At 40.4% G+C, this 26,759-nt stretch overlaps 2 protein-coding genes across 2 annotated transcripts; both read right to left on the bottom strand.

The window, feature by feature from the left end:
- Positions 1–2,087: 2,087 nt before the first annotated feature.
- Positions 2,088–7,305, bottom strand: LSMEM1 (leucine rich single-pass membrane protein 1). The gene is made up of 3 exons (XM_064732448.1): positions 7,173–7,305; positions 4,005–4,142; positions 2,088–2,275 (listed from the first exon to the last, which is right to left on the bottom strand). The coding sequence occupies exons 1-3, from the start codon at positions 7,297–7,299 to the stop codon at positions 2,088–2,090; spliced, it is 453 nt and encodes a 150-aa protein (XP_064588518.1). The 5' UTR covers positions 7,300–7,305.
- A 4,629-nt stretch (positions 7,306–11,934) lies between these two features.
- IFRD1 (interferon related developmental regulator 1) lies at positions 11,935–23,467 on the bottom strand. Its single transcript, XM_064702647.1, has 12 exons — positions 23,145–23,467; positions 21,330–21,434; positions 20,278–20,359; positions 19,736–19,860; positions 19,279–19,436; positions 17,917–17,967; positions 17,644–17,822; positions 17,434–17,542; positions 15,315–15,449; positions 14,458–14,586; positions 13,380–13,475; positions 11,935–12,619 (listed from the first exon to the last, which is right to left on the bottom strand). Exons 1-12 carry the CDS (start codon positions 23,188–23,190, stop codon positions 12,530–12,532), a joined length of 1,305 nt encoding a protein of 434 aa, XP_064558717.1. The 5' UTR covers positions 23,191–23,467; the 3' UTR covers positions 11,935–12,529.
- Between the last annotated feature and the right edge of the window lie 3,292 nt (positions 23,468–26,759).

Below are 26,759 nucleotides of genomic sequence, written 5' to 3'. Positions count from 1 at the left end.
TGAGGCCTCAGTCCTGTATGACACTGAGTGAGTGTGCCTGTACATTCCTATGACTCAGCTGGTCATAGGTCTGGGCCAGTTGAGATCACTCACCATCTTGCAGGATGAAACCATGGAATCAAACAACAACACTTCTAATCAATAAGAGAGACAGAAAAAGTGGACTTATTATGAGTACTGATTGAAAAACTAGATTAAGAATAATTGAGGACAACATCAGAGAGATGAGGAAACTTTTATACCTTTGGGACTGCTGCTCTAGCACACTTTTTTTTACAGTTTTCTGCCAGGAAAAAAAAAATCTATTGGCTTTTGGTGTCAGTTTTAGCAGACCACAGACTGCTCTGATAACTGCTGTTGTAAAGAGGGATGTGACAAATCCACATTTGAGATACAGTGAGTGCCAAATACGGTGTTTCTCCCTGACTCACAAGTATGGATGTGTGTCAGTGCAAGGCAGAGCTCGAGAGCAGTTACAGTGGCTACAATGGGAGTGGGAGAGATGAGAAATTAATGCTGTCACTAAAAAGCAGGTCACAGCTCAGAGAAGAACAGAGAAGCAACACTGCAAGTGTCATTATTTTAGTCTTAAGACACCTTTTCTTTTATCATTTAATAGCATTTACAGAAAGATGTTTGGGTTACACTTTCAGGATTCCTTTCCTTACAAGTTTTTATACACTTATTTTTTCGTTCTCTGATAGCTATATTAGAGTCACCTTTGTAAAAATTATTTGTGATGTCCAGAGGAGATAACTAAAATTGCAGCTGGGAAGTAACAGCAGGAGTAATGAGCTCTTGAAACCAATCTTCACCATTTTCATGTGAATAACTTGACAGTAACAGATCAGGAAAACAAAAATCAGGAAATAGAAAGAAGGTGATGTAAAACATAAGTGTAAAAGAAAACACTCATAATAGCAGGAATAGAATTGGTGGGCCAAACCAGGTAAAGTGATACCAAGAAATTCTCCTGCATTTAGTTCTTCCCTTTGTTGCAGACAATGAAGTGGTCATCACAGAAAGGAATATAATGAATTCTGGAAAAGAAGATTGCAATGTTAGCTGTTGAGTTTGGTGACATTTTTTGTAAAACTGTCTAGAAGAAATAAGAAAGAATTGGATGAGAATGAGAACTTTAAGTAAAACAAAAGATGTTGGACATATTCCATAGTGTCAGCTGCCATTCCACTGCCATGTGAATTCAGAGAGGGTGGCTCCTTTTGGCCTCTGAGGCATCACTCAACAATAAAACCATGAAGGTTCCAGCCATATTTCATCTGGCCTTTCTCTGATGGTGACCAGCAGGAACTATAGGGATGAGTACAAGAACAAGTAGTATTTTCCCCACATCACTTTATAAAAACACGAGCTTCACCTGCAGGTTGTGAGTACAGTGTTTTGGCATTGCTATGAGAGAGAGTGCTTGTGATGATGCTGTGGCATTAACAGACTGAGTCCTCTAAACACATTTTCCATGTAAAGCAATAGAACACTCACTCTGTCAATACAAATTTGGGCTGATTATGGCATCTTATTGAAAGGGTTTGCTGTTATTCAAGTTTGGGTGATTTTTCACAAAAAGAGTAGTATATCAGTATATTTATGTGCACAGAAGGGAAAACCACAAAACTCTAGACCAGAAATGGATTTATTTGTAAGTTATGAAACCAAAATTTATCCTTAAATACAAATAGCAATATAAACAAACAGAAAGCTTGTACAAAGGTAACAGAAGAATGAATAAGTGAACAAGGTCATGCTGGAATCATGTGAATAGAACTCGTGATTTTCTGTGATCATTAACTTACATTTAAAGTGAAACAAGGGCCTTACCCCTGTGATTTACAATGCACAGGGAATCTGGAAGTTTTGCCCACACTGACAATCCATTGTTTATTGTGAATCCTATGGGCTTGCTATTACAAATCTATGTCCATGTAAAACAGGGTAAAATACTAATTGCTAATATTTTTCATTCAGCTGGCTTTTCCAGCAATGTTTCAGCAACCATGGTTCAGCAGCCTGTGTGCCATATGTGAACATGTCTGAGTTATGAATATGCTGAATTTCTTTCCAAAGAAGATTCATTCTCCAGGGACTTTGAGTTCAGCATGGGTGAAAAAGTAAGCATGAAGATCAGAAGGCTTTTCCTTAATTCTGGATTGATTCAGATGCTTTAATATCATATTGTTAAGTTTCTTCAGCTCTTCTATATTCTTCTTTTCAGATAGTAGTCTGCTTGATATTTGGTCCACCTCATTTCTAGTTTGAACTTGAAAAGGAGAATGTACCACATTAAACTGGCAACATTTAAGTCAATAGCATGACTACTCTCACTTGTATTCCTGTGAGACTTTGTAAGGAATTATGATGACTAAAAATATTAAACAGGAAAACAACTACAAAACCTTATAATAAGAAGTTATATATCTGGTGGGCTTACCTGCTCACTGCATTCTTTTTTGCTTATTTGCTAGATTCTTCTTTTAGTTTAGTGCAGAGTAATAAAATTATATATGGATCAGATAATTTTTGCAGTTTTCAGAAACATATCCATTAGCGTCAACAGGGAAATTTCTCATTTTGGGGCTCAAGACCCAATTTGTGGCATGTATGTGCATCTATTTTATTTTAAATAAAATAAAAATTCTTGCAAATACTGGCATTTCTAGGCCAGCTTCCTCTGGCATGCCAATATGCACTCTTGAAGCTATTTTTATTTTGGCCTTCTGAAGTTAAAAAATTTACCCATGGACTTTGAAGCTTAAGTGCAATAGTAGCCAGGCTAAATGAACCTATGTCTGTGGTTTGCAAACATCTCAGATTATGGAACACACTACATCTTTATGTATCTAATAAAACCTTGTAACATAAACTGAAACACCACTGGAAATCAGTTTCAAAAACCCAGGCCTCCACCAACCTGAATGGAAGCAAACTGCTTTAATTTTTTAAGAATTTTTTTTTACTTTAGTTTATAATTTTTCCACTAGAGCAACCCAGTACTAATTTTTCTATACCAAGGCTCTACTTTTAGCAGCTTCATGTTAAATAAATCTGAAATTCAAGTATGAGGTATTTCAATTAGGCTTTTACAAACATGTTACTTAAAATCTGCTTTATGTTCTTTACTTGTCTGATATTCCTTTGAGAGCCTGTAAAAAAATTTAGTCAAGGGTTAAGATTTCCTGGCCTAAAAGAAAAATCAGGATTTTTGCTATGTTTCAGCAAATTCCCTACTACAGGATATAAGAAATCTTGGTTTCATATGGGTTCCAACTCTTTCAAAATAGTCTTGTAAATTGAAATAATGCACCTCAGATTCTATTCAATATTATTAGCTCAGAAAACCCCAAGATGAGAAGGGTTCCATTAACCAGCCATGTCTTCAGATAAACCTGCCTGATCAGCCCTAAAAAACTGGAACAGTGATTGTGTCTATAGACTCAATGCTCCATGCAAATCTTAATAAATGTCTAATTCTTTCTCTTATGCTTAAGACTTTCTTAGTTCCAAATCAATTTCCAGGCAGTACTTTGATGACAAAGGGTCAGGTCTCCCTTCAGGTAGCCTGATTTAAGTGTTAGCCAGGGTAGAATTCCAGTTTCAGTGGAATGACCCCAATACTGAGTTTTATTTGGAAAGCAATGGGAGGCACATTGCCAAAGTATCTCACTGCCTTACAATTACCTTTACATTTTAATTTCATTTCCAGCCAGCATTTTTAGCAAGACAGTATAATGCTGCTGAGACAAAATTCTTCACAGCTGTTGAAGCTCACAAATCCTTAGCACTAAGAATAAAATTGCGCCTTTCAGCCCTGAGAGTGTGTTGTTTTCCTGTGCTTCTGCCCCAGGACCACGACCCAGTGCCCAGAACCAGCCAAAGGCTTTGACCATGCAAACAGGAGCAGCATGTGACAGGGTAGCGTGACACATTTCAGCAAAGTTATTTTCCCAATTGGCCCTACATTTTCAAGAACTACTCTTTGGTTTACTTACATATTAAGAATATTACAAATGAAACAAGCGCCAAACTGACGGTCAGAGTAAGAACAAAGGTGACGAAGAACAAACGCTGGTTTCCTGTGTTGCTCCCTGCCATACTTTCTCCAGCACCACCAGTGTTGTCTTCCTGGTCTGTTAAGAGATGGCAAACCATTTGGTGATACAGCTTTTTAAGGTTGGTTAGGATAAGCATAACAAAATCGTTCTGGCATCACGAAATGATGCAGAATACATCATATATTTGGCCAACAGGTTTTATTCTGTGATATTTCATGAAAGGGGAAGAAATTAGCTTTAACTCAGCTTGAATTTGGAAATGTAAAAAAATATCCATCTGTTACAGCTGTTAGAATACATTCAACAAAAATGTTTCTGTGTTGAAATACAGTGTTTTGTTGAAGTTGACCTATTTTACAGTTCAGAGTTTTACAGCTGTTTTACATGCACAAAGGTTGCAATGAAGTTTTCATCGGGCAGATTTGTAAGGGCTTGATTGTATTTAACCTTTTCAAAAGGGAAGCAAGCGAAATTCATATTGAAAACCAAGGTACAGATTCATCATACACATTCATCCTCTAGATATGCTTCTTTTTCTGTTTAATGAGAAGCATCCCTGGGATTATTAATCTCCCGAAGTAAACGCCTCAGTTAAGCCCCTAATGTTGGATAGAATGAATTTAGGTCTTGACTGTTTTATCTTAAAACAAATGTTTCCAATGTTCTTCTTCATCTTTAGGATCTGTTGGTTTCATTCCAGTAAAGAATGAGGCACCAATCCTCCCAATTGTCAGGAATGGAACAGACTCTCACATAGACTACAGATGTTGTCCTTAGAGCACAGGAAGGATGAGGGGAAAAAGAAAGGCACTTTCAGTGCTCACCTTGAATCAGCTCAACAAGCCAGTTCATTGCTTTTTAAAGAATGTGTTGCATATATAGGGAAATTCAGTAGTTTCTCTCATAGAAACAGTTGCAATCAATGGGAGGTGGCAGTAAGCCCCAAAGATAACAAGTCAAGTGAACACCATGAGAAAATTCATGTGAATGTAAAAAATTTACACTTGAGCCATATTTGTTGAATCTTAAGTTTGTACACCACTGTAATAACTTACAAAGATTTGGGTTTATTTTCTATTTTGGAGGGAGGGGAAAGCTAATCAAATTTCACTTTGGTGTCAGTCTCATACATATCAAAATTACATGCAAATTACTGTAATTTATCCTTCTGTAATTGCTCTCTTGCCATTCTGAAAGGGAGAGTAGTGTGTGCATCTGTGGAAAATGTATTTCTAGGTCATGTTCTTGTTTTAGCTGGTGGAAATCTCTGAGGTCCTTGCAACTGAGCCTGTAGTGATAAAGCCGAGGAAAGGCTGCATATGCCATTACAGGACTTTAATAATTACCCTACCTAGGGCTGAGAAATTCACTGAGCTGGTCATTTTCTGGGAATATTTCTGTTTTTCTTTATTTTGTGTTTAACACACTCCTGTCTGTGAGTAAGCTGCAATATTTTCATGTTTCTCCTTTGAGGTTCTATTCTTATTTGCTTAGCATTCATAACTAATGCACCATACAATAAGTGTCTGCACCAATATTGTTTTCTAATCTGAATAATACGGATGGGCAGGGCCTGATTCTGCTGCCTGCCAAGCATCCTAAGTTATCAATAGTGGTCTCAAAAGTGGTCTGAGCTTGCTCTGCCTAATGAATACTTCTTATTATTTCATCAGGCTGAACGTGCCAGGCTGCAGTGTTGTGAGGAATTGGTGAGTACACATTCTTGTCAAACTGCAAGCAGTGGGAACATTTTATCACCTAAAACATGAAATTACTGCATGGCTCCTACCGAAGCAACTAAACAGCATATTCATTTTAAACAGCTTTGGATATGTCTCTGATTTTCTGGCAAGAGAACCAGAGTTTTATGCTGCTGGGTAAGTTAGCTGACAGGATGAGATATCTACAGACTTTCCAAGCTTAAAAGATACATTAGAAGAATAATCCTAGAAGGAACCAAAGGATCTTACAAATTTATTAATAAAACACTTATTAAGCTACCATTTTTTACTGCTGAAATGTAGGGAGGGGCACGCATGTGATTATTCCAGAGAATCACATATGTTTCCACAGAACCTTGTACATTTACCCTAAAAGTAAATAATACTGTCCAATAAATTTGCAAAAGAAAGCAAAACAGTCAAACTAGAAGGAGTTTCTCAAAATTAAAATTTATATATGCTATTGTCTCATTTTCCATGTGTAGAAGTGACAATATCAAGTTAATCTGTTTATGAGAAATTAGTACTTTATGTCTAAAATATTTGCATTAAATGCGGGAACTCAGCTAGTTGGATTAGGAAAATTTAGGGGACTTGAGAAAATATTAAAGACCCATAATTAGACGCATGATTAAATTATGGCCACATTTTAACATGGCTGCTGATCTATAAATTTCTTCACTCAAATTTGCCATTACAATAAGGGAAATAAAAGCAGACTCAAATATTTTTATGTGGAATGTTGCTGAAGAGCTCCAGGTTTTAAGATATTTTCATGTCACAAAGAACTCAAATTGTAGCTATCACTGGGTGAAAATATTCTTGTTGCTGCAAGAAATCAAAGGCAAAAGCCTTATCAAACCAGTAGAAATGTGAGAGCCATAACTGAAACTGTGAGTAAAGAAAGTTCAGAAAATAAAATGCTTAAAGGTTTCACAGGATATTTCAGGTAACTGGCTTGAGTTCTTAGGAGATGAATCTTAAAGGAATGATAAGAAATTCTCAGGTGCTTCTATTGCCATGTATGAATTTTAGTGCTTGGGAAGAGCTATGATGCTATTTATATAGTAGGTGTATATTGGGCTTCACTAGACACATTATTCTGCAAGAGATCACCTCATAAATCCCAACTGAAATAGAAGATAAGATCAGGTTTGAAAGCAAATCCCTATCTAAATGCAAGGATTTTCAGGAACCTAAAGCGGAAATACTCAGCTAAATCATTGTCTGATCTGTCTAAATTATGCCATTTTCAATCTTTTCCTTTTCCTACATTTTTCAGTACAGAGCTTGGCATGCCTATTGGCCTATTAGGCTGTTGACATCAGTGAGACACAATATGGATTGTATGTACAGAAATCCACAGATCACCTATCATACATACCTAGTGAATGCTGGGACTCAGCTGGACAAACATTTAACTTGTTTAGGTTGTTTAGGGAATCAACTACATAAAGTTTTCCTTCTTCATGAGTATCAGGCAGGTTAAATTCCAAGGAAGGCCTCTCCATTGTCTCTAAAAGAAACAATAATTTAAAAGGTAAATTAACACATGGCTGTGGGAAATAACTTGTAAGAGTTGGTATCCTGTTCTAAGGAAATACTGAGCAGCCTAAACAATCCCTAAAATACAGAGACTTGAAGGACTAGCACACTTACTAGATCTTGAAGGCAGGGACAACTCAATACATAGCACTTATTTATTCTTGGAAATCTTTGATGATTAAAACATTTCAGTTTTGCATTGTATTTATGCACACATGTGTGTGTATGGGGAAAGAGAGAAAGACAAAAGTCAATTTGACTGGCTCCAGCATTGATTTGAATGATACCTATTAATGTATTATCCTCTGATTTGGGGAGTACGTGGTAAGAGGAGGTGTGAGATCCTGACCACAGGGAAAGCCAAACCTTCACTAACACTTCCAGGAAAGATGTCACTCAGGTCCTCTTCTTTCAGCATCAAGTAATTGAGACATAAAACAGGGAAAGCAGGTATGAATGTAGGAGATAAGCAACAAGAATATGTGTCTGTTTATACACCTTAGAATATCACTGTGAAGCAAGTTTATATACCTTAGAATATCAATATTATCTGTGAAAAAATATAGTCTACTTCACACTTTTGGACAAATTTTTAAAGCTTTTTCTTCAGACTGGTAGGCCTTGCTTTAAAAAAGGCACTGGATGAAGTTCAATTAGTAAAAGCAATTTCTCTGCAGAGTCTGGGTGCATGAATTCAGTGAATGATTCTTAACACAAATACAGTTTTGAAAGAAGATTATATATAGAAAAAAAGCAATACCTAGGGAGGCGGCTTCTATGTATTGCATATTATTCCTTATCAGTCTTTTGCTTTTCTTTACACTACTGTGATTGTAAAAATATCTTCCAGAAACAACAAACACTTCTAGCCATAAGGAGATGCAGACACTCTCGGTAGGCATGTTCGTCTACAATTGTCACTGCAAACTCCCTCTGTAATTACTAAAGAAAAATATATTCCTCCAGATAATATCCTTCTTATTCTAAGATATTCCTTTCTCACCTTAGAATCACAGCCTAAATGTACATTTTTCTTGCTAGTGAATGTAAGCAGGGTGCCCCCACAGATTAGTTTAAATTTGGATTAGAATGCATCTTACCAATTTAGTATTTTATAAAGCTCCCAAGTTCAATTTTATCTGCCAACATAAATCAGCACTTTGTGGGATGCAAACCTCTCTTGATGACACGTGTTAAGCACCTAAGGGGGATTTCTGAATCCTAGATGGGTTAATTGTCCTCTTGACATGCTTGTGAGCCTTTTCTTCCTCTCCAAGGAACACAGAACACAGTGTGACCAGATTCCTAACAAAATACTTAAATCAAAACCTAATTGTTTGCAGAAAACCCTCGCTCCTTCCCTCATCAGACCAAATGCAGAAGATCACTATAATTCCCCCAAATCTGAGCACACTGCAAAGTAGACATTCAATGAGCCTCAGTAAGTCTCAAGACTAAGCACTGAAAGCAATCCTGAAAACAGGGCTTATTCTCCTGCTAGTAGAGACTGACAGGACTATAAGGATACTTTCATATTTCTTTTTAAAAGCCCATAAGAAAAGTTTACAACTTACTTTTTTCTCTGTTCAGAAGTGTTTCTTCAAAGTGCAAAGAAAATGTAGAAAAGCTGGCATGAGAGGGGTTAACCTTACCTAGTATATGATCTTTAGGTAGAACTTTGGAAGCAGTAACTTCAGGACAGATGGCTGTGCCCACGGTCCTTCCTCTAGAGATGGCATGGCACCGGGCAGCAGAGTCTGAGCCACGTCCCCACCAGAGCTGGCTCTGCCCTGCTGTGTCCCCACAGGCACATCCTCAGCCAACACTGTCATTGTGGAGCCCTGTGTTTGAGCAGTGTGCCAAAAGTCACCACTGCATGCACAAAGGCTGCTGGTTATTTTTAGATTCTGAAGAGCAGTTGTTTCTCTCTTTTGATTAATACCTCCCTGCAGCTTTAGGGAAGACTCTTCTTAACAGCTTGAGGTGTAATAAATGTGACTACCTTTGATTCATTAGTATTATGAATTCTATTTTTCTGCACTTATTATTTAAGTATTTGCACATGTAAACACAGTGAAGATTACCATTATTAATTAAAGATTATATTACATATGTTTGATTCCATTGATGTGCCAAAAGAGAAAGGATACAAATATTAGTGCCACTGGACAAAAGCGTTGATTATATTCCCAACAAATCAATCTAAACATTGGGACCTTTGGATTCATTGTATCTTGTACTTTGACCTTGCCTGAAGACTTTTTTCCCCAAAACAACTTTTAAACTTCTTCCTAAGTTGTTGTGGTAAAAAAAAAAAAAAACTTGGAACGAAAACACACTGAGAATTCTTCACACAAAAAAAAAAGGAAATAAAATCTGAAAGGTTAAAAAATATGAGAATGAAACATTACTTACAACATAATTACATTCAGGTAATGTGCCAGTATGGAAGAAATCAGCCAGTGAAAATCATGTGAAGAAAACTTGTTCTGCAGTTCCTCTCTCTACTTTTAGTCCCATAGGAACCTGTCAAGTCCTGCAGTACCCATAAAGATAGCTGTGAAACAGACTGCCCCTCTCAGTCTATATTTAGAGTTCAGCTTGGCCAAATATGCTCACCTCTCAATATTGATCTGCTAAACAGAAAGCAGCACATACACAGCTCATTTTTATTATATTCGAATTGATAATATCCCACCATGGAGAATGAAGGTTTTTACTGATGATCAGTATTTCACCAATGTTTTGGTTAGTGCCAAACCTCTTGGCTTTAGTGCTGGTCTAAACTGCATTTGCTATGCAGAAGAGTCATATCTACAACACTGTAGCTATGAGTAACCACTTTGCTATGCAGAAGAGTCATATCTACAGTATTGCAGTCATGAGTATTTTAAAGTCATAGACCAGAAAAACCAGGGTCTTTCCCCCTTCTCCCATACACTTCATGAATTCAAGTGAGACAGTATTATGTGGTAGACTAATTTGTCTGGCATCCTTGGCTGTTCAGAGATTAAATGCTGATGAACTGGTGGTGAGTAGTGCTCCTTTGCTGACAGTACTTATGATCACTTTTTTCTTGCTGACATTGCAGAAGGCAGTGTTACAGCACATCATACTGACAGGCAGCTAACAGGCAGAGGGACTGCAGCTCACCACCACAAATCCTTTCTGAAGCTGCCCCCATGTCTAAAATTTTGAATCTCTTTAAACTGCCTATAAACATATTTCTCTCTCAGGAAACAAAAGACAATAAATCACCCGACTCGTATTTCCCACCCTAAGCTGACATGTTCTATTGCTCAGAATCGCTCCCTTTCTGCAGGAGTCTCCTGAAGTCCTCCCTCCAAATAAGGATGTGCAAGCCAGGAGAAAAAAAAAAAAAATACGTGTGGCATCTATGCCCAAAAACTCCTGACACCAAAATACTTGTAAGACAAGGACCCAGACCTCTCCAGCAGAAAAGGTCTGCAAACCCAAGGGATGTCTGCAGGGCTGCAGAAGAGCCAGCTCTGCAAACAGCACTGGAAGGCACATGGGTGGCAGCTGCAGGGCACCAAGGAAAAGGGCAACCTCCTGCTTGGCCCCCTGACAGGAGGTGCTGCACAAACGCTGGGCAGGAAGCCACCAAAAGTGCCTGGCAAAGGACAACAAATGTGACTATGCAGCAGCTGCAGGAGACACCAACAGGCTCAAGAGAATGGTTTTGCTCAAAAGGAACGTCTTTGGCCAGGCAAGCACAGGCACACAGCTTCACCTCATTCAAGAATCAGTTTTTGCTCTACTTGGATGACACATGTTCCATCATCAGTTTTCAGTTCAAGGTTTTGTGTAGTCCAAGTGATCAGTTTTGCAAGCCAAACAAGTTCTTATATAGTGGATTTTTGGGAAAAAAAACCAGGTTCAAGTAGAAGGTATAGTATTCATTGAACTTCTTGAATAGGTTCAGCTGTAATCAGAAACGGGGAGGGTAAAAAAAAAAAAAAAAACCCACAACCACTCCACCCCAAACTCAACTTTCCCTTATCAGAGCAGGCCACAGTTTCCAGAGGGCAGTGTTGTTTTCAATGCAATGTTTACTTCATCTGGTGACAAACATTTTAAGAATGTTTATTTAAACAAGCACTTTTACAGATCTTCAGGTTCAGAAGCTCCAGCTAGCCAGATTTTAGTGCCTTTATTACATAACATCCCCCACCCTGCCCCCACTATTCCTAAGTCAGTTCTCAGCTACTGGCAGATTTCAATCCTATAGAACCAGAAATTTAGGTTAGAAGAGTAGTTTTCAACATGATGAACACGGGGAAGCTGGAATGGTTCCTCTAAAATAAAGGACAATATGTTTTGCAGCACCAAAACTAGAAAACATTTGACCATTAGAGAAGCAATGGCAAATCAAGATTAGGTGGTTGTGCAGAGCACACACAAGTATAAGACCCCTTTGAAATATAGCAAATGTGACTTGCACGGAGCATCTACTAACACACTGAGAATACCCAAGCACATGTTTGAACCAGCAAATAAACAAACCCATCCCTTTCAACCTTTAGGTTTTGCCAATGTTACAGTGTTTCATTAATGGAGTAATTGCTTTTACACAGAGAGCAGGCAGTGAGAAACATTTTTATTCCAAAAATTAAATATTCAATTTCAGAACACAAGAATCTTACTTTTATTTTACATGGAGGCAAGTATTTGTCATTCACTACTTGACAGTCAGTGGAAGTTACTGAACTTCATAGTCTCTGTCAGGATAAAGTTATACTTACATAGGGATTTCTTGCCTGTCTACCGCTAGAGAGTTTTAAAAAGTTACTAAAATAATTTCACACAAACATGGTCATCTTCTCATATTCTTACCAGAGCACTTAGTCAATGACTTTACCTTTATATAAAGAATCCAATCTGACACACAGCATTTGACTAGTTATCCACCCCATTTAATGTATCAGTTACAACATAATTGACTTTGGAGCTAGTGGGGGGCTAATGCAGAGCATTACAATATATCCCTGCACCAAATGTTACATCAATCTATATACAAAATGTATATGAAACTAAGCAACAACATGCATTATATTTACAGACTATGTAACAAACCCGTGCACAACTGCAAACTGACTACAGAAGTTAAAAAATTCATTTAAAGGTTACAAATTTATTTGAATTATGAAAATTGAATCCCATTGAAAAGGGAATCTAAAAAAATTCCCCCACATCTGCTCTTTTATCACGACATTTACTTCTAGCCTTCGTCCGAGCCTTGAATGCTGCAGAGTTGTACAAGTGCTAAAAAATAAAAAAAGAAAAAAGAATTACATACTGTCATAAGGTTTATGCCTTTAAGAGACTTTCCATGTTACAAAACAAATGAAAATATTCTTTTATGAATCTTTGAAGTTAACTGGTAGGCCTTCTGAAATTTATAATATGTTATCTTTGCACCAAAGGCTCATCTGTGTGTGTATACATATATATAGACAGATATATTTAAAAGAAACTTGGCCTGTGTAAGAAGGCTGAACTAGGAGTAGTTCTGGAAGCCAGTCAGTCTTGAACATCAAGCAGGTATCATGTAGGTTACATTTACCCTCAGATTAAAGTTGACTGCACCGTTCCCCAAACTATATGCAGGTTTAATGCATTCACTGAACAGAACAACAGAACAAAGCTAACCTCCTAGAGCCCATATCACATTGCTGAGTTTGGGACACTGTCTTTATAAAAACTCAAGTTTCCACAGCTTTCTGTAGGTCCCTCCCCAAAAAATATGTATCTCTCAGAAGAGACCAAGTTTCACATATGTGGAGCATGAATCTAGTACCCATCAGCAACCACATCAACCTCGAGACCCCTTGGAGAAAACACAGAAGCAGACACATACCCAGGGGAAAATGTAAGGGTCCATAGATGCATAAAAGTAAGGCTGGGCTTCATTCAGGACAATATGAGCCACTCTTAGAACTAGAGTGTAACAATGATAGCTTCTGAAGGGCAGGAGTAATTAGAGCAGGAAGTAAAGAAAATTCATTACAGTGCAATAACCTACCCTTTCAAAACGGGATATCTTCATTGTTTTAAGAGTTGCAGCATCCAGCATTACTGGTGGACCGAGCTCAAACACATTCCGAAGAAAGTCATTCGACTAAACGAGAAACACACCAAATGATTAGCTTCCCTTCTAATTATCAAGTCTCTAAAGTTGACTACTGTAAAATATTAAGTATTCCAGTAAGAAATACTAAGATTTCTGTCAAACTGCTGCTATCTTTTGCAATTAAGTCAAGAACACTTCCTCCTTCAACCAGAGAAAAGCTAAAACAGCCACCTGGAAAAGACAGACAGCTCCTCCTGCCTCCTTTGATATTTTAGTCCTAGAAAATGAGACACACTTCTGTTCTACACAAAACCAGGCAGCTGAACAGACCTGTATGGTTTCACAACACACAATTTTTAAAGTATCTGTCTGTGAAAGTTGTACTTGAAAAAATTGAAAAACCTGCTACATGTCTGAGTTGCCTCGGTCACACAGAAATTCATTAACACAGGACTGAAGATTTTAACCCCATGATTATCACAGCAATTTGGGAGCACATATTCCTAAACGACAGCTCCTGCTTCTGTTACATATGTAAACAGATGACTAGTAAACAAGCAGTTCCCAGAACAGAGATAAAGATTTACGCCTTCTCTTCTGGAATGCTGTCACCATTGGGCTGCAAGCTGTGTTCATTATTTTTGACTAAAACTTTCCCTTTCTTTTATAGGTTTGAACAGGAAGGGTGGAGGCATGCAGTTTTATAGCAGCCAGACAACTATACCACTCTGCTGAAAGAGAGCATAAGGATTCAGGAAAAACCCTGAAGCAAAAAAACATATTCAGCCTAAATCTCTTACTTCTTGGAGAACTCGATTACTATGTTAGCACACCTAAGCTACAACTCAGAAGCAGCTTATCCAGGCAGCTGTAGCTCGCTGTAATTAATTTTTTAAGTGCTGTCTTTAACACCTCAAATACAAGGCTCATCACTAAGTTCTACTCAGGATTTCGTAATTCAGACTAAATTCCATCAAAGAAGCCAGCCACAGAGGAACACAGTCTGAACAAGTGTCAGAGAGCAGCTCACCTGCAAATGGTACTGCATCCCCGAGCCCAGAACCTCCTTGAAGGTCTCGTAAGTTTGTTTTTTAACCCAGCAGTCAATATACATGCGCTCAGGCCCAAACTTCACCATCTCTGTAGGGAAGTCACGCTCCTATGCAAAAGTCAACGGAAACAACATCTATAATTTTAATTTAAACAGTCTTTTGTACTAGGAATTTTATGTACTAGGAATTTTATTTCATATACATCTTGGTGAACTTTATTCTGACTGATAAATTTGGCACATCAAAACCTTCCAAGTAATACAGTGTACATATGCTAAAGATTGTATTTGTTCATAAAGCAGATGCACACCTACAGTCAAATCTCATGTAGAACTTTAAGCTAATATTCTTCATGATTACAAAGTTTTTAAAAAACAAACATTGAACTTTCAGCTTTAAAATTACTTTAGGAATTGGACTTATCGCCAGGAAAACCAGTTCCAAGTACAGAAGTCACCTTGACGTCAGAATAAAAGCTTCATTTAGTCTCTACCTTACAGGTATTTGGGACAATGGAATGGGACAATGGAATGGAACAAGTGCTAATAGGTGACTCAGATCCTTCTACAGGCAGAATCCCAGAGGTGACTTCAAATTATGCCAATCCTTCTCCTTAGCTTCCACAATGTTTAACTATTCCCAGTCTTTTATCAACATTCCTAAAAAAAGAAGTTCTAGTCCACATATGTGATCTGACTACCAATTCTCACTTGAAATAGCTTTTTTCTGTTTCTTTCACTGAAACAGTAATTCTGTTTAATAATAAAATTGTTTTCACTGAATTGCATACTATATATTTTGAAGGTCTAGATTGTAACTAAGACAAAAGAATCACCTCAACAGCCCGAAGAACGTCTCTGAAGACAGATCTCTGCTTTCTTTTATCCACTTTGGCCCGGTGCTTGTTTCCATCAGTAGCCAGAGCTCTTAGCTTCTCTGTTAGAAGGTCCATATCTTCATAAAAGAAATCCTAGGTTACCAGAAAAAAAAAGGTTTTTAGATTTTAGTTTATTTTATGGCCTTAACCTTTTTCCCCACAGCTAAGAAAATGGATCTCTTTAAATTTTGGGCGTGTAGATCTCTACAACCTCTTTATTTAAAAAGACACAGAGCGCTTCTGCAGTTCCATCTGCAGCATTGAAACCAGCAAGAACAAAGTCACAGCACCCAGTTTACCAGCAAGGGCACTAACAAAGTCTGTTTGGTCAGCCATGTGACCCATACAGCTCCATCAGTGTGCATATACACCTGCCAATCCATTCTACTCTAACTCCAGTAATTCCAAGGGACTCAAACTGCTAAACAGATCTGCTGAACCACTCCTGCCAACAAGCTCAGGGCACTTTCATGTTATCACAAAATTCCTGCTGCTGGAGGCAAACTGTGAGACACCACTGGACTGAGAGTATGGAATATTTAGCTATAAGTCTTGTATGAAATGGGAAATTAGGAAGCTTTTTTTTAATGCTTAACAAAACACTTGAAGTAAATTGTAATAAACAGCTTTCTGTTATTCGCTTTAATTAATTAATATGTGCTTTACATATATAGAAATATTTTCTCCACTGCACTTAATTCAGCAGTAGTTCACCTGGACTAGTAAGAATGCATGCAAACTTACGTAAAAACAAGTTTTTGTGGCTTGTAGGGTTTTTTTTATCTGAATGTTTTGTCATATCAAGTGACTAGAGTGAGCTTACTGCAAGCTTTCTGAAAGGAACTGGTCAAAGGCAAATACATCAAGTATTTTTAATCTTCACTGATTGTTAAGGATTCAGTGAGAATAATCTGTAATGATTAAAGGGGCATTTCCTCAATGCAACAGCAGATATTGTAGTGAAGTCTCATTAGTCAACATATTTTAAGATTTTAATTACTTGCAGTCAGCTTGACCAATAAAGGATCAAGTTTTGCTTTCCATTTACTTTTTTTCCTTTCAAAGTTGACTTCCATAGCCAAGAGACTCAAATCCACACTGCTTGCATTATACAGAAGCCTTAACATTGTTTCATATTAATGCTGTGCTAGTGTGTCATGATTCCTGACTTAAGTGGAGTTATCCTTTCACTTTAGGCAGCATTCTGGCAAAGCGCAGCAGCCTTGATTGAGTTGGGAGCCCTTCAGGCAACTCTCCCAAACTGTGCCATGCGTAAGCAGAGGGAGGCTGTTTCCTTCAGTGCTGTCAAGAAAAAAGTCTGACAATTAATAAGGCATATTGAAGAACGTAAATGCAACTTTAGCTGTGGAAAGCTAATATTGAGCAGTTTGCACCTAACCAAAGTCAAAAGCAAACTCCAAGAAATCTCACCAAATGAAGTATTACTGATATCTGTGTGAAATTTGTGCCAATTCTTTAAAAACCTCCCCCTTAAAATGACTGCCTAGTTCTTAACTCACTAAAATAGTCATGCTGCAAAACCATCATGCAATACCAGTTATTCTTCTCAAGTTACCTAGGTAAAAATACTGAAAAAACAATACTTAAAGTGAACGTGTTTTCTACCTGATGATAGATTTTGGCTGAGACTAGAATTGTGCAGGCTGTGAATTACTCAAACTTGCCTGCATAAGCATCTGATGAGTGATCCCACTACAGCAAACAATACTGTTTCATTCTGGAATCTCTCTAGAGGTGTCTTTTTAAAATTTAATTTTAAAAGCAGGTGTTGGAATTAGATTTAAATCTTGCATTCCATATTTCTAGCTGCTATTAAGTAGCATTTGATGCATTTTGTTATATTGGCCCTGTTTTGCAATAAAATGATTTTGTAAAAAACGATAGCTATGAATTATTGCTGTATCCACTGAGACTAGGGCAGACTCACTAGAAGGAACATAAACCACGGAATTATTTGCTACTTGTTGAGATCTAGGGTGGAGTGCAACACACTTTTAAGTAATTTGTCTCATCATTATCCCAATGAAAGAAGGTTTAGCTGCTGGCATCTACTTACAGCATCTGTTTCACGTGCCAGTTCAAACAGAAGTGCTAGTGTTTCTCCAGCAGCTATTCTCATGTTGAGATCATCACAAGACAGCAGGCTTGGAAGTTTATGCAAGTGCCTAAGGAGTAAATCATAGTCCATTAAGACCTAAATTTTACTGACACTGTTTCATTGCATATAGAGTCATTACAAATTCTGCTTTCCAAGAAAGATACTCACATTTCAATTTTCTTCTTCACTTCATTCATTGGACAAATGGTCAACAACAATGTCCATGCCAAAAGAGCACTGACGTGAAGCACAGTATTATGGGTACTTGACACACCATTAGTGTCTCTATCCCGCTGATAGGCCTTCATGAAGATGTTTTCCAGGCATTCCATAGTAGAGTACAGCTCCTGTACAAGTGAAAAATACCATGGAAGTGGTTTAGGAGTCACACATTTTCATCCTGTCAGTTTATTACATTTGAAAGGTATCAATCATCCTCACCGTAATGTCATCGGTCACGATGAAACAGCAAATCCCTAAGCAGGTTGCACACTGGACACAAAAGAAAAAAAAAGTGTCAGTATTTGACAATAACGTTAAAGTTTCAAAGTTGGAACTTTTGAAATTTAACATCTGGAGCAACAGAAACTTGAGATAAAAACCTGAACAGTCTACAAGTCCCCAATCCTTAATTCATCTTCTTCGTAATACTTAGCTGCCAATTCCCATCTACTCTCAGGATGATTTTACAGCATTTGCTACTCACAAGCCTTCACTTTCCATGTATTATTATTTTTAAATAGCTTAGAAAGCCCTTGAAAAAGCTCCATGTGGCATTGTTTTCACCCAACGATTTTAAATCTCACTAGGATTTACAAGCAGAAACTCTGCTGATAATTATATGATATTTATTAACAGCTGTGGGAAATAGTTTCTCCTTCTGACCTCTATTTCAATTAAAAAGCATGGAAACTCTGCCCTTGAAAAGCCTTTTCTGGAACTTTTCAACTTCTCCTGCAGATCTGTTTCCTATGCCCTATATTCTAGTCCAGTTTCTCTTACAAAGAACAAAGAGGAAACCATTTGAAAGTGATGTTTGCACCAACCACACAGGACTCAAAGCTACATTTGAACAGGACAAACTTTAGTAGCTTTTGTTTGTAGAAATAACTATTGTTGAACTAATACTACCTCCTTTTTGCAGCTGACAGTATTTGTTGTGCCATAGCTTGACTAGGAGTAGCCAGCCACATAATGATGAAGGAAAGTTGGAAAATGTTAGCTGAATCTCTGAAGTTTAAGCAAAAGTAAAACTTCTGGCAAGTGCTTTGGACAATCTTTCCTCACTATTTCATGCATACTGCTGATGTATAGATGAGATGACCAGGCAAAAGTAACTTAAACATACATTTGGTAGAATGGCTGTATTGTTTATGTAGTTTCCAGATGTGCTATATGTGATTTTACCAAAAATAAATGTAAATGCTTAAGTAACGTTCCTGTGCTGTTTAAGAATAAAATTAAATTTCAAGAATAAAATAAAATTAATACAGGAAGGACATATCACTCTGTAGGAAAATGTTTTCTAGGACCCCAACATCAGTCCCCAGAAGTAAGAAAGCTGCGATACAGTGAGTTCAGACACTTGACAAAGCAGTACATGTAACAGCTGAAGAAGAGAATCATGTTCCACTTTCAGGTGGAACTTTTAAGCCAGTGAAAACTGCTATGCATCATTGAGGGTGTATGTCAACATTCTGAGCACACACTAGTGTGGTAACCTTTCGTCCTGGATTACACAAGAGTGAGCTGGCCAGAAGCAGCCCTCTGTCCCTGGCTGGCAAATAAACATGTCATACTTACAGCCTGTCTGGCCTGGATACTGGCTGTTCCATCACAGACAATCTTCTTCAGAACTGGACCAAGGGTCTTAAAAATCTCCTCGCTTTCAATTCCTGACCCCATCTGCACACACAGAAGACAAGCCAGCCCAGCAGCTGCACACTGTTCATCGCTCTTACCTAGGGATTAATTAACACAGTGATGAGCAATCACCTTTTGCCCTGCCTGCTTCCTTTAATCTTTTAAAGATAATAGTCTGAAAGCATGTAAGTGGAAATTCAGAAACCAAGAGATAGAAGATAATTTCAGTTAATTTTCTAGGACAGTTAAAGTGTGACACCTGCATTTACAAAGTAATGTTACCTAAATTATTAAGCACTCTGTAAAGTTCTAGAGAACATTCACAATCTTAATTTCTTTTAAACAATGTGCTATTTCATAGGGATTATTGCTTTCTAATAGCTTACACGTTAATTACCTTTCTTTATGCAGCGCTCAATGCTATCAGTTAGGGTCATTCTCCTCTCCATGATAAATTCATACAGTATTTTAGAAGAAAATGCACTTTTCAGACTTTCAAGGGCTGCTTGTCTTGTCTTTGCACTGTTAGAAGAGAAAAGGAAGACCTGAAATCAGCACATATCAGCTAAACCCCACCCTTGCTTTATGGTGATTTATATTTGCCTACACCCAGTAGTAAGAGTAATCCACAGAAGTACTATGAAGAAATGAAATGCTCCGAATTGCCTTCTTACTCATGGACAGCAAAATTTTGTTTGGAGACAGAGTTCACAGCAGTATTGCTGGACAGAAAGAAAGTCACTGTACTTCAATATATTAGGAAAGGAAAATCTAACCCATCCTAAAAAATCAGTATAACAAAAAAGGTTTTTTTTTAGATCCAGAAGTCCTCCCCAGAATAAAAATCTCAGCAATTTATAGAAGATTTGATGTGTATTTTCCTTATTAAATCAAGCAAGAAAACAATGTATGAATGTGTTTCTTCAAAGCAGACTATACCTCTTGTCCAATGTAAGATCAATAAATCCCTTCAACTTGTATTCCAAGTCTTCTTGAGTAGCTTCTTCGTCAACTTCGGGCCCTAATCCAGAAGAAATAATTTAATCGCACTGATACACATTTCATTAGCAGACAGTAGTTCCAACACAATGCTTTTAACATTAATAAGGAAGCAGTCTAATATAGACAACACCTTCAGAATTGTTCAGTATCACAGCAGCATAACGGTATTAAACCTACTACATCAGACTATGCCCTAAAATACTCCCATAAAAACTGGCCTATTGATACATTTCTGCTGCTCCTAGATCTGCTGCTTACACATGCCAAGAATGAATGAGGGAACGAATCAAGTCTTACATAAATTTTCTCCATCTGATGACCATCAGCCAATCCTGTCAACACACTGCCATCCAGCCCACTACATCTAGCCCTGGAGTACTGTGAGGTGCTCACAGCTGACGCAGGGAGTCAAAGCAGCCTGTGCCACACAGCATCAATTCAGACACCTCTGCAACAGGAGCTCAGTTAAGAGCAGCATGTACCCAAAGATGGCTCTCTGCTTACCCCCCTGCTTCAGGCTTTCAGGTCCCCTCCTCTCAACAAATGGTATTACAGTAGTCCAGGTTGCAATGATGGTAAAGGAGACAAAGCACAAATCTAGCTCAAAACAGGTAAATGTGACTCTTCCCATCTTAAACTCTTCTGCAGTTCTTACTGCTTCAACTACCTCTTATGAAAATCCATGTCATACAACTCATCTTAAAATTTTTATTGTCTCTATAGCAGCACTCTACATCTTAGTGGCTCTATATCTATATTCTATTCTAGCAGAATAGAGCCTGATAGTTTCACAAGACTCATGGAACCTGGAGTATATATTTATATATATATAAACCAAACAAACAAAATGGCCACTGGATTAGCCATCACAGTGTTAATATAATGTCATTATTTCATTATTGCTACTTACAGTCTTCTACTTAAAACTACTAAATCAGCTCAGGTTTTATGTTTTTAAAAGATGAACAGATATAAATAAAAGAATTTACCATCCTCAGTGAAGCTAGCAGGATCACTGAAGCCACTGCAGTGGCTCATGGTTTCAATTGAAGCATCTTCATCACTAAAAGGCTGCACGTTTCTGGGCTGACCACCTTAAGAAAAGATGAATACAATAGTTTGGTCAGTTCTCTCATACAAAAAAGGAACATCTGAGCACCAAAAGTAGAACTGATCCCTCTCAGAGCAGATTTGCTTTCCCTGACCCAGCCACAGAAAGAACATTTCCATCTGCTGGTTCCTTTACTCCCACCTACTCTGAAGACTCTGTCAGCTCTGTTCTGGAAGATCATTTGTGAGCAGCGAGGAAGGGCTCACCTAGTACTGGTCCAATTCCTACCATAGAAATTGGATATATTCCTACTGGAAATTTCTACAACTTCATGTTAATGCAGTTTTCTGTGACTATGTTTTAAAAATGCGTTAATGTAACTGTTAGAATGAGTTCTCTAAAAAAACTGCCATGGAGTCTTTATTTTTTTAATTTTGAGGAACTTCAAGACAGTGTGAGTCAAACCTTTGGGCAAACATATATTACCCAGTCCAATGCAGGATATATAGGATTAAGTGGAGTATGTGCAGGATTAGCTATGTCTAACCCTTTTGCTACTGAATTACAAGTACCTCAAATGCTTCAAAGGGGGATTGAAGTTTTTCCCTCTCAGGACAAAGAAGGCCTTGGTGCAGCAGTTTTCAGACTTTTTGATGAAAGTAGTCTTTTTACCAGTGTTCACCTCTCTTTTCATATCTGTTACTTCTCCAACAGTAGGGGAGAAGTAACTCCAGAAGTAACAGGCCAGGCATACTTCTCCAACAGTTCCCAAAGCATCATTTACACAACCCTAAATTCTGTTCTTTCAGCAATTTTTTTCTTCCTAAATTATTTAGAAGGCTGCACACAGGGCTTACCAGCTTCAAGCAGGCTCCCTGACTACCAAGACCCCAAAAAACTATTTTTATCTAGGCAGAATCACCTTTCAGCTGGATCAGCGCCCAAATGCTTTCCAATTAAGTTAGTCACACTCCGGAAGTTTTGCTACTTTTAGCTGTATCCACTTGTATCATTAACCACAACCCAAAAAAACTCCACCAGACAATGCACGAGCGAACAAACTTGGAGGCCCATAGCTCTCACATGGCCACCCACCTTCGTGCTGCTATCAAACAGGAATTCAACAGAAGGGGCAAGAACAAGAAGCCCCTCACAAACTAAAATAAGAGCAGTTGCAGAAACACCCTATAAATTGCTCACCTCCTGAAAATTGGCATTAGAAACAAACGCTGCACACAGCTATACTAGCTTGAAGGGCAATTTCTCACCAACCCACAAAACCTCCGTTCTACCCCAAGCATGAACACGTCAGACACGCACATTCTGCATTTGTTTATTTTATAATATCCTATTTTAGGCTAGAAAAAGGATTTTTTCCTATAATGACACAGCAGCCTTTCGGGCACGACACGGCGGCACCCAGCCGCAGCAGCTGCCGGTGGCGCAGCCGGCGGACCCGCGGCCGAGCCGCCGCTGCCCCGGGCCGCTCCCGCCGCCGCCAGCGCGGCCGCGCCCGCCGGCCCCGGCTCCCCGGCGCATGCGCGCAGCGGCGTGAGGTGGCGGTTTCAGGGACGGCTCCTGTCACCCGCCCGGCCCGGCCAGAGAGAGTCCCGCGGCCGCGCCCGCCCGTCCTGCTGCCCACCCACCGCCGCGGGGAGGCGGGGCACAGCCGGACAGCGCGGCCCTGTGTCCGCGGCCACGGGAAACGCTGTCTGCATCGCGCGCCCCTTCCCGCCGGCCCGGCCGCACTCACCGGCTCCGCGCTGGTGGTTGCTCCCCCGCTTCTTAGGCTTGGGCATGGTCGCAGCGGCGCTCGGCTCGGCTCCCGCGGCCCCTCTCCGGGTCTCGGTCTCCCTGCTCCCCCCCGCCCGGGAATCAGCGACAATCAGCCGATAGAAGAGCAGGAGCGCTTTTTACTCCAACGCCTCTGCGAGGCTGACTTCTCGGGCCGGGGCAGCGGGGGTGATTGGCGAGAGCAGGCGGAGGGCGAACTGGCGGCAAAGGCAGAAATCCCCGTGGAGGCCCGTGAGCGGAGTCGATGCATCTTTCTCCTCTCAGACACCCGGGGCTAAAGGCGCGGAGGGGGCGCCGGAGCCGCTTTTATAGTCCCACTGTGCTGCGGGGGCGGAGCTCCGCGCCGTTGCAGCCAATGGCCGGGCGTTGCGACGGTGGGCCGCTGACGCAGCGGCGCGAGCTCGTGACGCGCGAGCGCCGCTGCCCAGTGGCGGGGCCGGGACGTCAGCGGCGCCTCGCGCGTGGCGCCGCGGTGCACGCCGGGAGCGGCGGCCCCGGCGCCAGCCCAGGGGCGGTGCTGGGAGGGCGTGAGGCCGCGCGGGGCGGGGGACAAAGCGCGAGCGCTGGGGCCGGCCGCTGCCTCGGTGTCCCTCCGTGTCTGTCCCTCCGTGCCCCTCCGTGCGGGCGGGCTCCGCTTCATGTGCGCCGCTGGCTGTGGGAAGGGTAGGCTCGGCTGGGCCGTGTGCAGCTCTGTGGGTGTGCGGGGCCGCCGCCGGCGGTGCTCGCCGTTTAGGCGGGGAATGCCGGAAGGGTTCACAGAATCACACAACAGTTTGGTTTGGAAGGGACCTCTGGTGATCCTCCAGTCCAACCCCCTGCCAAGGCAGGGTCACCTGGAACAGGTGGCCCAGGAACATGTCCAGGGGGGTTTGAATCCACAGTCTCCCTCCCTGGGCAGCCTGTGCCAGTGCTCTGCCACTGTAAAGTTCTTCCTCGTGTTGAGGAGGAACTTCTTGTGTGTCGGTGCATGGTCACTGCTCATCGTCCTGTCACTAGGCACCTCTGGAAAGAGTTTGACATAATGCTCTTGGCACCCACCTTTGAGATACTGACATGTGTTAGTGCGATCCCCTCACAGTGGTCTCTAGACTAAACAGGCCCAGCTGCTACAGTCTCTCCTCATAAAGGAGATGCTCCACACCCCAAATGGTCTCTGTGGGCCTCCGCTGGACCCTCTGCAGTAGCTCCTCGTCTTTCTTGTACTGAGGAGTCCAGAACCACGGTGTGGTTTCTCACTTAAAAACAGATGTGCTGGATAGATGCCTTATTCCTTCATAGCAGGTCTTCTTCCAATGCAGAGAAGAGTTTTGTCAATTATATCTTCCAATGTAGAGAGTTACGCTTTTTAATCCAAAATTAATTTTTTTATGTTCTTTGCTGAACATCAAATTAATTAATTAATTAATTAATCGGAATATAATGGCCTTGCTGTCCACCAAACAGAGATTGGTTTGTGTTTCTGAGCTCTGAATGTTTGCAAGTGTTCACTGATAGGACATATCAGATCTGCAGTGTTTGAGGAAGGGAAGGCAGTTTTGCAGAACTTGCTGAAAGGTTACATAAGACACAGTTGTGATTACACTGTTTAAATTCTGTTGTGTACAAAACGTATTTACACTGACTTCCAGAAAGGCACACTTCCATAACAATTGCCTGTATGTGCCACATGGAAAACAAAGGAGTTAGTGACCCATTTGTGCATGCTGGGTCGGAAAATGCTGGAAGTGTCTGTTTCTAGTAAATGGTAGCTGGCTGTACCTGAGCCCAATGTTTTCCATCGCTGTGCAGTGTGAGACTCCTGGTGAACAATTCCCTGGGCGTGGGAGGTTCAAATCCCTGGAAAGGCTTAAGTCAGATCTTTTAGCATCCTGTTTAAGAAGAGCAGACACAGACGTCAGTATGCACTGCATCTGTACAGGACAGCACCTTAATGTCTCAAGGGCACTAGTTTTTCTCCCTCAGGATGAAATGTTAGAGCAAAGGACAGCCTTCCAGGTAAGTTGGCAAAGGAGTAGCAATTAAATGCAGAAGGCAAAGCTGCTCTTGGGTACACCACGCATTATTATTAGAACAAGGGAGCAGCACTGGGCACACTACAACACCCAATAGGGGCCAAGCAAGTATGGTGGGAGTATTTGAGCTGTGAGATGACAACACCACTTGCCCTGTCCTGGCAATTTCCTCTATGTTGTATGTTCTCGTAATATGCAGATTGATTTGGGGTGCAGACTGACTGGCCTCAACAGAATTGAAATTTCTGCCATCCAGCTTATAGCCCTGTCTCACAACTCCTGTCTGAGGCTGCCAGCAAGGATTTAATTTAATGCTGAAATCCTGGCAGGTGTGACAGTCTGAATAATGTGTCGAACTGTGCATGTCTGTGTAGCAGCTCAGGTCAACACCAGTGCTACCTCACAGTGGAGTTGGAAGAGTTAAGTGTTGTAGCCCTTGTATACTTGAAGATGGTCCTGCCAGGAGAGGTGGAGCTAGTGCCCTGGAAAGAGGAGAGAATGCTGCAGATGAGGTGGGAAAATCAACAGCTAAAATATGAAATGCTGTTGCAGATTTAGACAACTAGAATAAATTACAAAAGGTAATTTGCGACAACTTGCGACTCCTTTGGGTTTGTGGCCATTTTGCATTTGCTTGGGCTATTGAAATATGATGTCTTCGAGTTACTGAGATTCCCTGATTATTTGACTAAGAGTTAAGTGAGGTAACATAAGAGGAGTTGTGTATCACTGCTTAGTTTTGCTGTCTGTCTGTGACAGAACAGACTCTTTGTCTTGATTGTTGACTTGATTGTTGACTTCTTGCCCACTCTCCTGATTTATCCTATTGGCAGGAATGCATGGCGCCAGTAGGCTGGCTCAAGGCAGCTTTCTAACAAAAATCTGGCTAAAAGGAGAGTCACATGGTGTCTGCAATCCATGTTCCTATTGTCTGGCTTGTGCTAGAGCTGCTGGTGTCAGGAGTGTCACAGTCCCAGTGGCACCAGTGATACCAGTGGTAGGTGAGAGGTGACATCCTTTGGAGAAAAGTGTTTCATGGAGTAGCAAGGCAAGCTGGGAGTGGAGGGTGACAGTAAGGCATGCATGACAGTGGCTTTACTAGCAAGTACCACAGCACCCAAACAAGAATAGCAAAGCAATTCTGGTGGTGGCTAGAAGTTCAGCCAAGAGTACAGATCACCAGTAACCATCCAGTGAACTCAGTGACAAGGAGATCTGAGGTCAAGCCAGAAAAGCCAAGCCAGTGAGTCAGGGTCAGAATGAGGTTCAGTGACAATAACCAGGACCAACCCACCACCAGTCTGGTCATCATTAGACAAGCCCGCAGTGATGGGAGGGATCCTAGATCATCTCAGTTGGGTCAAGGTCTGGATCAGTGTGTGTGGCCAGGCACAGTCATACCTATAACACAGCTGAGGCAAGGACTGAGGGAGAGTGCTTCAATGTAGGCACAGCTCTTGAGCAAAGTAGGTGGCCATCAATTCTTACAGCTCTTTTTCACACAGCACTCTAATCCAAGGTCACTCAGCTGCACCACGACAGAGCTACCTTTGAGCCCAGGC

The sequence above is a fragment of the Zonotrichia leucophrys genome, chromosome 1A (assembly GCF_028769735.1).
Source record: "Zonotrichia leucophrys gambelii isolate GWCS_2022_RI chromosome 1A, RI_Zleu_2.0, whole genome shotgun sequence".
Classification (NCBI taxonomy): Eukaryota; Metazoa; Chordata; class Aves; order Passeriformes; family Passerellidae; genus Zonotrichia; species Zonotrichia leucophrys.
This window is presented reverse-complemented; position numbering and strand designations above follow the sequence as displayed.